We start from the raw sequence: 12,655 nt of genomic DNA, 5'->3' as shown, positions 1-12,655 counted from the left end.
TATTTGTCCTTATTAATACAAATTAGTCCTTGTTACTATTATTACTATGTTTTTGAAATTTTAGTCCCTTAAAAAACTTAAAATTTTATATCTATATTCACTTCAACAGGAAATATATGAAGCAAATCAGCTATTGGAAATTATAGGTAATATACGAAGTCCAACAGATAAAAGTAGAATAATAAAGTTTCAACAAACCCACAAAATGTGCTAACTGAAAAGTGAAAACTGAAGCAAATGGAAAAAGATAATCATCATTTTGGATTAGTACAGCCTTTGCATTGCAATGGCAGGATAAAATACCGCACCAGCACTAGAATCTTCACACAGAGACCTCTGGTAGCTTGAAACTGCTGATTTTTTAAATATATGCTTAAGTGTACTGCACACTAGTTGATAGGCCAACTACGAAAAGATTCAAACTAGTATCTGATTATTGATGAAAAGCCACTCGATGAAACTGAGTATTGCAAGCTATATTACCCCCTCTCAGTAGTCAAAATATCAACATTGCAAGATTTTCATTCATAATAAATTAAAACATTGAATTCTTACACCAATAAGTGAATTGCAAGATCACTAAGATGCCACTCAAAATTGAGAAATAATACATTGTTGCATGTATCAACTTATTTGGTTGACATGGATCATTCACTTATTATTTTCCAAATACCATTACATATATCAAGGGCAGTCATCTTTGAGGTGTCATATTCAAACTTCTCAACAGCATCTTTATCCTTTTCCACAATATCTGCAATTGGGGGTTAAGGAGCAACCAATTTTTTTTTTTTTTAAGAGGATCGATCAACAGATAATATCATATATACAATACCAGAAGAAAAAGATGAAGAGACAGAATTAGTAAATTCATCAAAAGGATACAGCCTGAAATTTTGGAATGTTCATCCAAGTTAGGCACAATATTTGTGACAGAAGCATACATTGAAAGTACCATCCTGAAACAGAAGAGAAGAGTGCATTTATGTTCCACTTTATGTAGAATACGTTAAAGTCAAACACTCATAAGTTTAGAACAAGTAACTGAGAGATTCTAACATGAAAGAAAACATGAGTAACCAGAAAATCAAATGTACATGGCATCTTTACTATCTTAGATTTAAGTTCTGTAATTTACTTACTGTGTCCTCTGCTTATTTTTCTCAATTTTCTGTAAGGTCTTCTTTTGCTCTTGAACAGAAATCCATTGTTGTTCTAGATCATTAAATTCATTGCCGATGCCTGTGTTGACAAGAGATAGATGGTAAGATATACCATGCTGGAAAGCTAATAATCCAAAATGAGCATACAATTGAAAAGACAAAAACCACTAGAGACTTATCTAAACTCCTCTTTCAACAAGCGTTCTTTCTCAAGTTCTTCCTCCAGTTCTCTCTGTAGCAGATCCAGGTCTGCATCAGCAGCAGTCTCGGATCTAGCTTCCTCTATTTTCTGCTTGCATGTATCTACCTTTTTCTGATAGTCTGATTCATACAAGCACAGTCAGCAGCATAATACAATAAAGAAGATCCTCTCACAGCAGACAACAGTAGTATGAACTACTCAAGAAATAGTAGAATTTCTAGCTGCATTTGTAATCAAGGTTTTAAAAAGAAGTCTGCAGCCAAAATTTAGGTTTTAACATTAAGGGTTTTGGGGTGTTTGCGACCACAATTGTGGCCACATTTGTGCACAATTTCCTGCAATGTTAAGGAATGTGACGAAATCACAACCACACTGCAATTTAAAACCTTTGTAATCAGTAGCAATTAGCATACACAAAATCCACTTCCAATTGAATCACTAGAAACTTTCTATCAAATCCACCAGCATTTTTAATTTTTTAGTATCCATTACCATTATTTAAATTAAAATATAAAATCAAATAATTTCAAAGTTAAAACCACAAACAAAACGGGGAATAAAACATCGAAATACATCAACTCCATTCATAGTGATTCATATTATTACTCAAGTCTTCATAATGTTAACAAGACTTGTTTGTAATCAAAACTTGGGGATCAAAACCTTCACACCAAAACATCTCAAATAGAAAAATGATAAATAGGGTGAAAAAAATCCTAATGGAAACAAACCCTATTGCTACAAACATTGGCACTAAAACCCCAAGTGAAATATTCGCATTGGCATTGTACATAAAATTGAATCTGACTCCTTTAAACTGAGTAAAGGTAAAGTAATATGAGAAATGCGCGTCTCTTCACCAGCCAAAGACACATGGCAAACAACTACAGCAAAAATGCACGTTCCTTTTCATCAACAAAAAGGCTTTCTTAGTACAACATCCATTATCACAAAAAGGAAAACTCAAATCTAAAACCTCATACTCCCACATTTTTTTAACTACCGTAATTAGGGTGTCTGCTTCTGACACCCCCACAAATTTTAGTCCTTTGGATCAACAATGAGACTAATCCACGATTTCGAATTTAGTCGCACTTAAAACTCTAAACCTCCCTCCAAGAATGAGTTATGCGGAATCAAATTTAAGTCCCTCCCCACAAGTTCAGCGTGTGTTGTTGCCAACTGAACCAGAATCATTGCGTCGAAGTCCCACGTTTTAATTTCACTTTAGTGTTTCCGTTTGCAAGATTGGAAAACTAAACCTACGAACTATAGTGAAATAAATACTAGCGAGTAAAAGAAAAAGGAGAAAGAAGTGTAGAATTGGTTAACCTTGGAGAGAAGAGCGAACATCGTCGAGGTCGGAGTCGCAGGAGGAAGAAAGGGCGAGCTTTTGTTGGAGAGAGTGGGAGAGGTTGTTGAAGTCGCGCGGACCCTGCGACAATACCTTGACGAGGTCGTCACTGTACGAGATCAGCTTTTCCACGTCGATGTTTCTCCAAGGTTCTGCCATCACTCTGGAATTCGCTTCTTCAGAGGTCGGAGAGAAAATTTGAAAATTGGTTCGTTGGGGTTTCGACTTTGAAATTTTGTTCTTTACCTTTCCAAGGAGGGAAACATCATTTAATTTGCGTTCTTGGATTATAATCTCTTTCTCTCTCTTCGTTTGATGGGGTGGCGGTGGGTAATCTCCTTTTTAGAGCTAGAAAAAAAAATGTTTTAATTTCATTCAATACTATTGATGGTAAAGTTAAACGCAATAGTAAAGATAACTACTATTCATTGTAACTAGACTTTGGTCATATAGATGGGCTCATACCCTTATTTAAGACAATATGTTAATATTATATATTGTTTGATATTATTTAAAATAAAAGAAAGGATGTACAATAATATGTATCTTACTAAGTCATGAAAGATTAAGAACACTTAGTCATGAAACATCAAGAGATAGCCAAAAAGATTTGAGAAAAAAATATAAATTAACAAAATAAGTTTATAATTAATCAAAGCAAATCATAAATTGTTTAGTCAAAATTAAAAAGAAATTGAAAAATTGTTTGATATCCAAAGGTATTGAACTTACAACATTAATAAAAATATGAGAAGAAGACACATGAAAGAACTTCTAAGATGCACATGACTAAATATTAGTAGTGTCGGACCGTGCCTTCAAATTGTTGACTGCATTTTTTTTTCTCTTCTTTTTGATCGAATCCCCTTCATCATAGAAAGCAATACACACACAAAAATTACAGAGCATAAATCTTCCGTGCACGTTTAACCTACAATTAAAATTGAACATTACATGTGGTAACCGAAATCTTACAACATTAATAAAAATATGAGAAGAAGACACATGAAAGAACCTTTGGGATGCACATGACTACTCATGCCTTCAAATTGTTGATTGCATTTTTTTTTCTTCTTTTTGATTGAATCTCCTCCACCTCCACCATAAATTAAAGAAAACAATACACACACAAAAATTACTGAGCATAAACTTTTCTTCCACATTTAATCTACAATTAAAATTCATAAAACATTATAGATGGTAACCAAAATCTTACAACATTAATAAAAATATAAGAAGAACTTTTAGGATGCACATGGCTACAATCAAATATCAGTGGTGTCTGTATGTGCCTTCAAATTGTTGACTGCATGTTTTTTTCTTCTTTTTGATTGAATCCCGTCCACCATAAATTAAAGAAAACAATACACACAAAAATTACAGAGCATAAACCTAACAGAATATGCTTATTAATTCGAAAATTATGATAATTTTTATATCCTAACAGAATATTTAAAATTCATTGTTAAGTACCTATTAATTTAAAATGAAAACTAACAAAAATACAAATAAAATGTGCTTATTAATTAAACGTTAATAAATTGACAATGATTACGGTAAAAACAAATACAAAATTGAAGTTGGTTTGAACAATATGTTAAAATTGATAGTGTAATATTTAAGATTGATTACTAAGTACCTACTAATTAGGAATAAGTCAACGTCTAAATTATCATTATTTCGATAACCTAACAAAATATGCTTATTAATTCAAAAATTATGATTATTTTTTGTTAAGTACCTATTAATTTGAAATGAAAATCGATTGATAGTGTAATATTTAAGATTGATTGTTAAGTACCTACTAATTAGGAATAAGTCAACGTCTAAATTGTCATCATTTCAATCTCCTAATAAAACTTTAATAAAGAAAATCACAAATTATAAAATGTAAATCCACCACAAACTATCACACCGTGGAATCTAAAGCAGAACCAAAAATCCAACCTTTTCAAAAAATTCTTGTTAAATTCAAAACCAACAGTATCGACCTCAAGAAACAAAAAAAAAGGGTCACAAATCACAAAAACTAACCAATTCAAAACACTACAGCTATGGCAGCAATATTAACACTACAACTATACTCATGCATTTGAAATGAAAAGTAACAAAAATACGAAAAAAATACAAAAAAAATATGCTTATTAATTAAACATTAATAAATTGACAATGATTACGGAAAAAACAAATACAAAATTGAAGCTGGTTGACATTGACGAATTTGATTTATTTTGATGACGAATTTGGTAAGAAATCCAAACATCTCCCGTGTTTTATTTGAATAAATTAAATTGTAATAGTTTAATTTTTATATTTGACATTTTTAAACTATATTTATTAATTATTTATTTATTTTTCATTTGAAACATTAATATTATGTTAACATTTAAATTTAAAAATAAAATTAATTTATTATAATGATGACTAAATGTACTGGTATTGATAATTATTTATTCCCATGCAAATTGATTTCGGTCATTTGATTTAAAATGCAAATTCATCAATAATCATTGAAACAAATATAGAAAATGAATATAAATTAAAAATATGATCTTTCGAACTCCAGAAATTGAAGTGAAAGCTCAACAAAATTCAAACAGCCCAAGAATCATTCATTCAAGGGAAACTGAAGCAAGTTAAACGCAAAAGATCAAAAATTAATAAATGTTGATTGACATTGACGAATTTGAATTATTTTTTATGACGAATTTGATAATAAATCCTCACATCTACCGTGTTTTATTTGAATAGATTAAATTTTAAAAGTTAATTTTTTAGCTTTGATATTTTTAAATTATATTTATTAATTATTTATTTTATTATGATGGACGGTAAACAATGCTATTTTTTTCTGATAAAAAAAAGTTAATTTTCTATTGTAAAACCCTTTGTAGAGTCATAAGAATGGTGAATTATTATCAACATTAGCGTAACATCTTAAATTTTCTACACGGTACTTATTTCAACTCTCAGTAATCTAACATTAATGAATACGATACTTAAATTTTCTACACGATAATTATTTCAACTCTACATGGTACTTATTTCCACATTTTCAATCCCATTTGAAAAATGATTTTTTTGGTAGAGTACAACATTAAATGTTGCAGTTGAGTGTTAGAACTCAGAAATGAATAATATGTTTACTATTACTATTAGCATCAACATTGAATAAATTAAATAAATTTTTAATTGATTACATGTTACTAATTGAATAAATAAATTAATAATAATAGTTAAGTATTATATATTAACCTTAATCATACAATAATTCAAATTACATGTTAATAATTGAATAAATAAATTAATAATAATAGTTAAAGTATTTTATATTAACCTTAATGATATAACAATCCAAATTCAAATTAGAAATTTTAAAATGTTACATGATCTGAGTTTGAATTCTATAGACACAATAAACATAAAATGTGGAGGAAAAATCTTTAAAATTGCAACTAATATATTCCAAATAACGCTTTGGGTGGCAGTTTCTTTATTTGTTCATTTGAAGATCAAACCTTCAGCACCGCCGTTAGCCTGTCCCACAAATCAAACCACAAAAAATCATACCACAAAAAATTAGACAAAAAGGGGGGGAGGGGGGGGAATAGATAAAAATGTCACCTTTATTCTTCAAGACTTTAATTGTGAATCATATTGTTGCAAAAAATCAGCAACAACTCTAGTAGCAAAAATGACAAAGGATCATTTAAAAAAAACGAAAAAGAATAGAGGAGAAACAAAAAGTGGAGAATAATCAACAACAAAATAATAGATAAAAATTAGACAAAAAATGGAAAAAAAATAGATAAAAATGACATCTTTATTCTTCCAGATAGCCCTGTGAATCATATTGTTGCAAAAAATCAGCAACAACTCTTGTAGCAAAATTGGCAGAAGATAATTAAAAAAAACAAAAAATAGAGGAGAACAGAGAAGAGAGAATGGAAAGATACCAATTGGGGAGATAGAACTAAGGGAGAAGAGAGAACTGAGGGAGAATGAGTAGAGAGAATGGGAAAATGGAAAACGTAAAAGGATAGTCTTGAAAAGAACCCAAAAACCATTTTTCAGTCAACCCAAGCAAAGAACTACCAAACCAAGTAAAAAAGCTTTGGCCTTTGGGTTTTCCTCACGGAAGAGAAAACAACCAAGCAAAAAATTTAAACTTTTGTATAAAGGAAGAACAATACACAATCACGGTCAAATAAGGCCGAGGATCACAAAAAAATCCAAGTTTTTGTCTGACAGAACTCACAAATCAATGGAGAAGGAACCATGCAAACGAAAAAGGAAAACACAAAAGGATAGTCTTGAAAGGAACCCAGAAACCATTTTCCAGCCAACCGAAGCAAAGAACTGCCAAACCAAGCAAAAAAGCTTCAGCCTTTGGGTTTTCCTCATGGAAGAGAAAACAACCAAGAAAAAAATTTAAACTTTTGTATAAAGGAAGAACAATACACAACCACAGTCAAATAATGTCGAGGATCACAAAAAAATCCAAGCTTTTGTACCGACAGAAACTAGAAATCAATGGTGAAAGAAACAAGCAAATGAAAAACCAAAATGCAGAAGGATAGTCTTGAAAAGAACCCAAAAATCATTTTCCGACCAATCCAAGCAAAGAACTGTCAAACCAAGCCAAAAAAGCTTCGGCCTTTGGGTTTTCCTCTCGGAAGAGAAAACAACCAAGCAAGAGCCTTTGAGTTTTTCGGTCAAATCAAGCAAACAGAAAACGAAAACGCAGAAGAATAGGTTGGAAAAGAACCCAGAAATCAATGGAGAAAGAACCAAGCAAATGAAAAGCCAAAACGCAAAAGGATAGTCTTAAAAAGAATCCAAAAATCATTTCCTGGTCAAACCAAGCAAACGGAAAACAAAACCATAGAAAGAATAGTTTTGAAAAGAACCTAGAAAAAATCATTTTATGGCCAACCCAAGCAAACAACTGCCAAACCATGCAAAAAAGCTTCAGCCTTTGGGTTTTCCTCACGGGAGAGAAAAGAACCAAGCATCAGCCTTTGGGTTTTTCGGCCAAAACAATCAAATGAAAAAAGAAAACTTAGAAGGATACGAGACAAAAGAACCCAGAAATCATTTTTCGGCCAAACCAACCAAAGAACTATCAAACCAAGGAAAAAAGCTTGAGCCTTTGGGTTTTCCTCACGAGAGAAACCAACAGGCAAACCAAGCAACAACCTTTCGGTTTTTCGGCCAAAACAATAGGAGAGTGATGGATTCCCTCATTCTCGTCCAATATTTGGAGAACAACAGCACCAAAGCATTGTCTTCGATTGTAGTGGAATGAGAGAGAATGAAGAACGGGTAGGAAAAAAAAAAGAGAATGAGAGAGAGGATGAGAATAGGAAATCGTGGAGAGAGAATGTGCGTTTTCTATCAACTAGATAATTGTGCGTTCCCAAATTATGAAGGAAGATATTTGGTACCGCATTAATTATGGTTTTTGAAAATGCAAACGTCTTGGAATGGGTAAAGCATCGAGTAACTCATTTAAATTTTTTTTATTAAAAAAAGTGTGAATGTTAAAATTTGTTAGGTCGACACGTCACTAAAGATTGATGTTGACATTTTTAGGCGAAAAACGGGAGCACCACATTGCGACAGCGGGCCATCCAGGACCTTGTTTGTATAAGGATAGTAGATAGTATATATTTTTTTTGATGTGGGTGATTGTAATAATATATGAATATGAATTTTATACTAGTTTTTGTGGATCAAAATTAAATTCATCACAATCTTCTGTAATGATATTGTATTTTTTATTTATAAAAATATTTAATCAATTAAATTAAATTCTTTTAATAATATTTATTGGGGTTAATCCTCCGGTTTATAGGGAGAAATGGAACTCTGATTATTCTTATTTGATTAAAAAATAAATAAAGTCTAACCAATAATTATTTTTTTCAAGTATTGAACTTTAATAATATTCAAATAATTCAACTTTAACTTTAATACATTAGTCACATGTGTCTAGTCACTTGATTAGATTCCCTTAACAATTGTATTGAGGTAAAGGGTGTTCAAATCCAAACCAATCCAAAATAAAACCAAAAATTGCTCAAAAAAATTGAAAATTGAACCAAATTGATTCTTTCTAGATTTTTTGGATGATTTTTTTCTCAAAAAAATTGATTTGGTTCAATTTGTTGTTTGTATTTTTGAAATCGAATAAATCATAATACTTATACTAACATTTATATTACTTTAATATTATGCATTTTATTTGTATACCACTTGATTTTTACAGTGTTTGTAGTGTTATATATATATATATATATATATATATATATATATATATATATATATATATATATATATATATATATATATATATAAATATAAATGTATACAATGTATATCACTTTCTTTTTTAGTCGACTTTTTTTTAGATATGTTTGATTTAAAATTGATAAAAATTTGATAATTTTTTATTGTAGAAGATTTAACATATTAATAAGTTTCGTAGATTGTTATTAACAATTTTTTTTAAAGTAATTTAATTTAAAATTTGAAAAGGAAATATATAAATTTTAATGAAATAATATTTTGATAAAAATTATAAAACTGAACCAAACTATAAAATATTGATTTAATTTGATTCAAATTTTATTTTAAATAAAAATCAAACCGCTTATGTTTTTTAGATTTAGTTCTAGTGATTTTTTGATAAAAAATTGAAAAAAATGGAGTCACCAACATCTTTACTTTGAGGTAAAAAAAATTGTAGTAATATTTTTATACAAATTAGAAAGATAGTACGAAGGTTATTTATTTTTATCCTATTAAAATACTCCATTATTATCACATTTTAAGTAAAATGAACTATGCTTTTTATTTTGAAAAAAAAAAATCATTTACCTTTTTAAAACATTGAATTCAGTAGTACATCCATGCAGTTGAAAATATATTACAGTTCAAAATGAACTATCCACTTCTATAAAGGAAAAAAAAGAGAGTCAATTTTGGTCTTTGAAATACTGAATTTTTTGGAAATTACTTAATTTAAAAATAGTTTTATAAAGGTAAATGATTTTAAAAAAATGATAAATTCAACCTGCAATGATATGAATACTTTAGATTGAATTTAATGAATTGATTATCTTCACTTTTTTAGTTACTCCTTCAATTCAAATTGTAATTCATTTTTAGTTTTATCTGACAAATAGAGGAGGACGATATGATTATGTTGAATGTGTTTTTATTGCTTGACAAAAATCCAATACAGAAGTACAACTTTTCTTTTATTTGTATTCTCATTCACTTTATTTAATTAAGGTGCAAGAAACAAAAAAAGAAAGCTAATGCATTTGCGAACAAGCTATGATATTATGGGGAAAAAGAATATACGTCTATATATAATTTTTGGGGGTACATATGACTGATGTGGCATGAATCTGTACAAATTACAATAACTACTACCATTTAATTGTATAATTTTGATTAGTATACACTCAGTATTTTCAACTCCTTAGTCCTTAACCATTTAGCTTTAGTTTTTCCAAGTTGAAAATCTTAATAGTTGAGTTCCTTTGTACTCCAAAACTAGTTCATTGTCATGTTGTCCTTCAATTTTGGCCTGATAGGAACCTTCACTTTCTCTCAACACTTCTCTGATTTCCATTAAGATATTTTTGCTTAATTGGCAACCTTCTAAGCTAGTCTCTGCCTCAAGATGGTCACCCCTTTTCATCTCCTCCCATGTTTGTAACCAATCAAGAGAAGAGATGCAAGGTTGTAAAAATAATTGCTCCATGGCAATTCTCACTTCTGAGAAACGGGTTGGAAAATGTGATTCCATTGATTCTAACAAGATTTGGTAATGCACCAAGTGTCCATAAAAAAATGACCAGAAATTCAAGTTATTTTTCACTTTCTCAAAAGCACCCCCATCCCCAAAAGTGATAATTCCCCTGTTGCCAGAGGTGTTGATCAATTCCTCAGCTACCCTTAGAAACTGCAAGGCATTTTTTCTGCTCCTTACTTTTCCCATATGTGGCAGATCAATCATGCAATTGAAGGCCAAAAACTCTCTCCTCCCACCTTTTTTGTTCATTTTCTTAATCTCAGTAACCAATTCCTCCACGCCTTTCTCCTCTACCTTCAACTTCAAACCACAGGATTTGGCATGCTCATAGAGCTGCCTTCTAGTTTCATCAAAATTGCATGGACTAGAGACACATTCAGAACCCTCACCACCCCATTTGATTGTTGTCAATTTCAATGTTTTGTGCATGTGTGCAATAGCCTCAATCATTGGAGGCCATTGAACACCATGTCCAATACAAAAGTCCACTATGTGCACAACATCATAATCTTGTGGCATGGCTTCAAGAATTGTTGAAACAGCTGCAAAGTGAGCAATTTTCCCAATTGGGAATCCTTGATAGAGTGCCCTCAAAGTAATCCCAAAGTTCTTGAAGGCCTCCCCTTTGAGATAGTCTCCATGATTTGTCATGCCTTGGGACAAGTAGAATGCAAAGCGCTCTAAAGACTCACCAAGTGGACTAGCTTTCTGGCTTATGCGCCTCAAAGTCACTTCTTCCAGTGCTTTTTGTCCTTGCTCCAAGGCTTCTCCATAGGCCTTCAACAAGTGTGGAAGGCTCACTTGTTTTTCAATTTCCATGTTTTCTAGTGGTAAGGTCAATGGTGATGTTTGATTTGTGGACAATTCTGACATCACAGATGGGGTTGGACTCCATGCATTTTCCACCTCACTTGACAAATTCTGTGAAGGGAAGAAGCTCCCTTCACTTTCTCCATGACCTTGAATACTAATAATTTGAGTATCCAAGATGGAATAAAAATCATCCAATTCCATCAGTGATGGAAGGTCCATGGTTTCTTCATTGATTGGGTATTGGATATGAATATGATCATTGGAGAACATGGGGGAGGAAGGAAAGGGGATGGAACAAATTTCAGAAGTAGAATCCCCTGGAGTGCTCAATAGAGTACTGAGGCCACAATCACCGACATGGTCATCCATAGTGAAGCCATAAGGTTCACAATTACCAACATGGTCATCCATAGTGAAGCCATAAGGTTCACAATTACCAACATGGTCATCCATGGTGGTGAAACCATAGGACTCAACACCTTGATCAAAAGTTGAGTTCATGTCTTCAAAGAATGGCCATTGGAATTGCAGATCCTCTGACTGCATCATCTTTACTATTAGTTTTTTTTTTCCACACTACAAAGAAGGGGATTCTTGTTTTGGGGAGTTTTAATGTGTGATAATGTTTGCTTATTTATAATAGGGGAAAGGTTGTTTCCCCTCACTTTCAGCCAAATCCATATGTTAATTAAAATAGCATGAATTATATTTTAATGAGGCATTATCTTATTCCGCAAAACTCACGCAATAGATTGAATAAACAAATATTATATATATAAGTAGATGGTTTTATAGTGAAACCATTTAGCATATATTTTAATATCACATCTGTTTCTTTTTTTTTTTAGCTGATATTTTAACCTGTGAAACTTGAACACCAAGCCCCGCATATCCTTTAAAAGAAACACTAATACAAAGTTACATTAATAAAATAATATGTATGTTTTTTTAGAAATTACATATATTTTTTTCCAGAAGTAATTTTATTTGAATTAGATAAGATAATTATAAGGGTTAAAACTTTTTTTTTTCATATTTAACAAAATTACATAATTAGCTTATTATCAATTAATTCACTGGTTTAATGATTACTATAATATTAGTAATATATATTGAAATCACATCATATAAAATAATAAAATAACAAAATTATTGGCCAATCGTTATCTTTACATGATAGGAATAGAAAATCACGAATCACTTTCACGCAGTTTTTACAGAGTTTTATTGGAACAAGGTTGCATGCAAAGTCTGTCTCCTCTTTTGGCAGCTGCGATGGAACGCGAAACTAAATG

General features: G+C 31.0%; 2 protein-coding genes across 3 annotated transcripts; both read right to left on the bottom strand.

Annotated features, from left to right (window-relative positions):
- Positions 1-493: 493 nt before the first annotated feature.
- Positions 494-3,038, bottom strand: LOC114419112 (kinetochore protein SPC24 homolog). The gene is made up of 5 exons (XM_028384713.1): positions 2,698-3,038; positions 1,343-1,484; positions 1,143-1,244; positions 886-959; positions 494-754 (listed from the first exon to the last, which is right to left on the bottom strand). The coding sequence occupies exons 1-5, from the start codon at positions 2,876-2,878 to the stop codon at positions 648-650; spliced, it is 606 nt and encodes a 201-aa protein (XP_028240514.1). The 5' UTR covers positions 2,879-3,038; the 3' UTR covers positions 494-647.
- Positions 3,039-10,069: 7,031 nt separating this feature from the next.
- On the bottom strand, positions 10,070-11,983 carry LOC114419111 (nodulation-signaling pathway 2 protein-like). Of its 2 annotated transcripts, XM_028384712.1 has the most exons (2): positions 11,798-11,983; positions 10,070-11,755 (listed from the first exon to the last, which is right to left on the bottom strand). In XM_028384712.1, the coding sequence occupies exons 1-2, from the start codon at positions 11,907-11,909 to the stop codon at positions 10,233-10,235; spliced, it is 1,635 nt and encodes a 544-aa protein (XP_028240513.1). In that variant the 5' UTR covers positions 11,910-11,983; the 3' UTR covers positions 10,070-10,232. The 2 variants fall into 2 exon arrangements, with proteins under 2 accessions (XP_028240513.1, XP_028240511.1); XM_028384710.1 differs by having other exon boundaries at positions 10,070-11,983.
- Positions 11,984-12,655: the final 672 nt, after the last annotated feature.

This window comes from Glycine soja, chromosome 7 (assembly GCF_004193775.1).
Source record: "Glycine soja cultivar W05 chromosome 7, ASM419377v2, whole genome shotgun sequence".
Taxonomy (NCBI): Eukaryota; Viridiplantae; Streptophyta; class Magnoliopsida; order Fabales; family Fabaceae; genus Glycine; species Glycine soja.
The sequence above is the reverse complement of the archived record's forward strand: the minus strand, read 5'-3'. Positions and strand labels throughout refer to the sequence as shown.

Coding starts and splice junctions, on each gene's coding strand:
- LOC114419111 (XM_028384710.1), bottom strand. CDS start 11,909: ATGATGCAGTCAGAGGATCTGCAATTCCAATGGCCATTCTTTGAAGAC.
- LOC114419112 (XM_028384713.1), bottom strand. CDS start 2,878: ATGGCAGAACCTTGGAGAAACATCGACGTGGAAAAGCTGATCTCGTAC. Junction 960..1,142: donor AAAAATAAGCAGAGGACACA/GTAAGTAAATTA, acceptor CTTCTGTTTCAG/GATGGTACTTTCAATGTATG. Junction 755..885: donor ACATTCCAAAATTTCAGGCT/GTATCCTTTTGA, acceptor CCCCAATTGCAG/ATATTGTGGAAAAGGATAAA.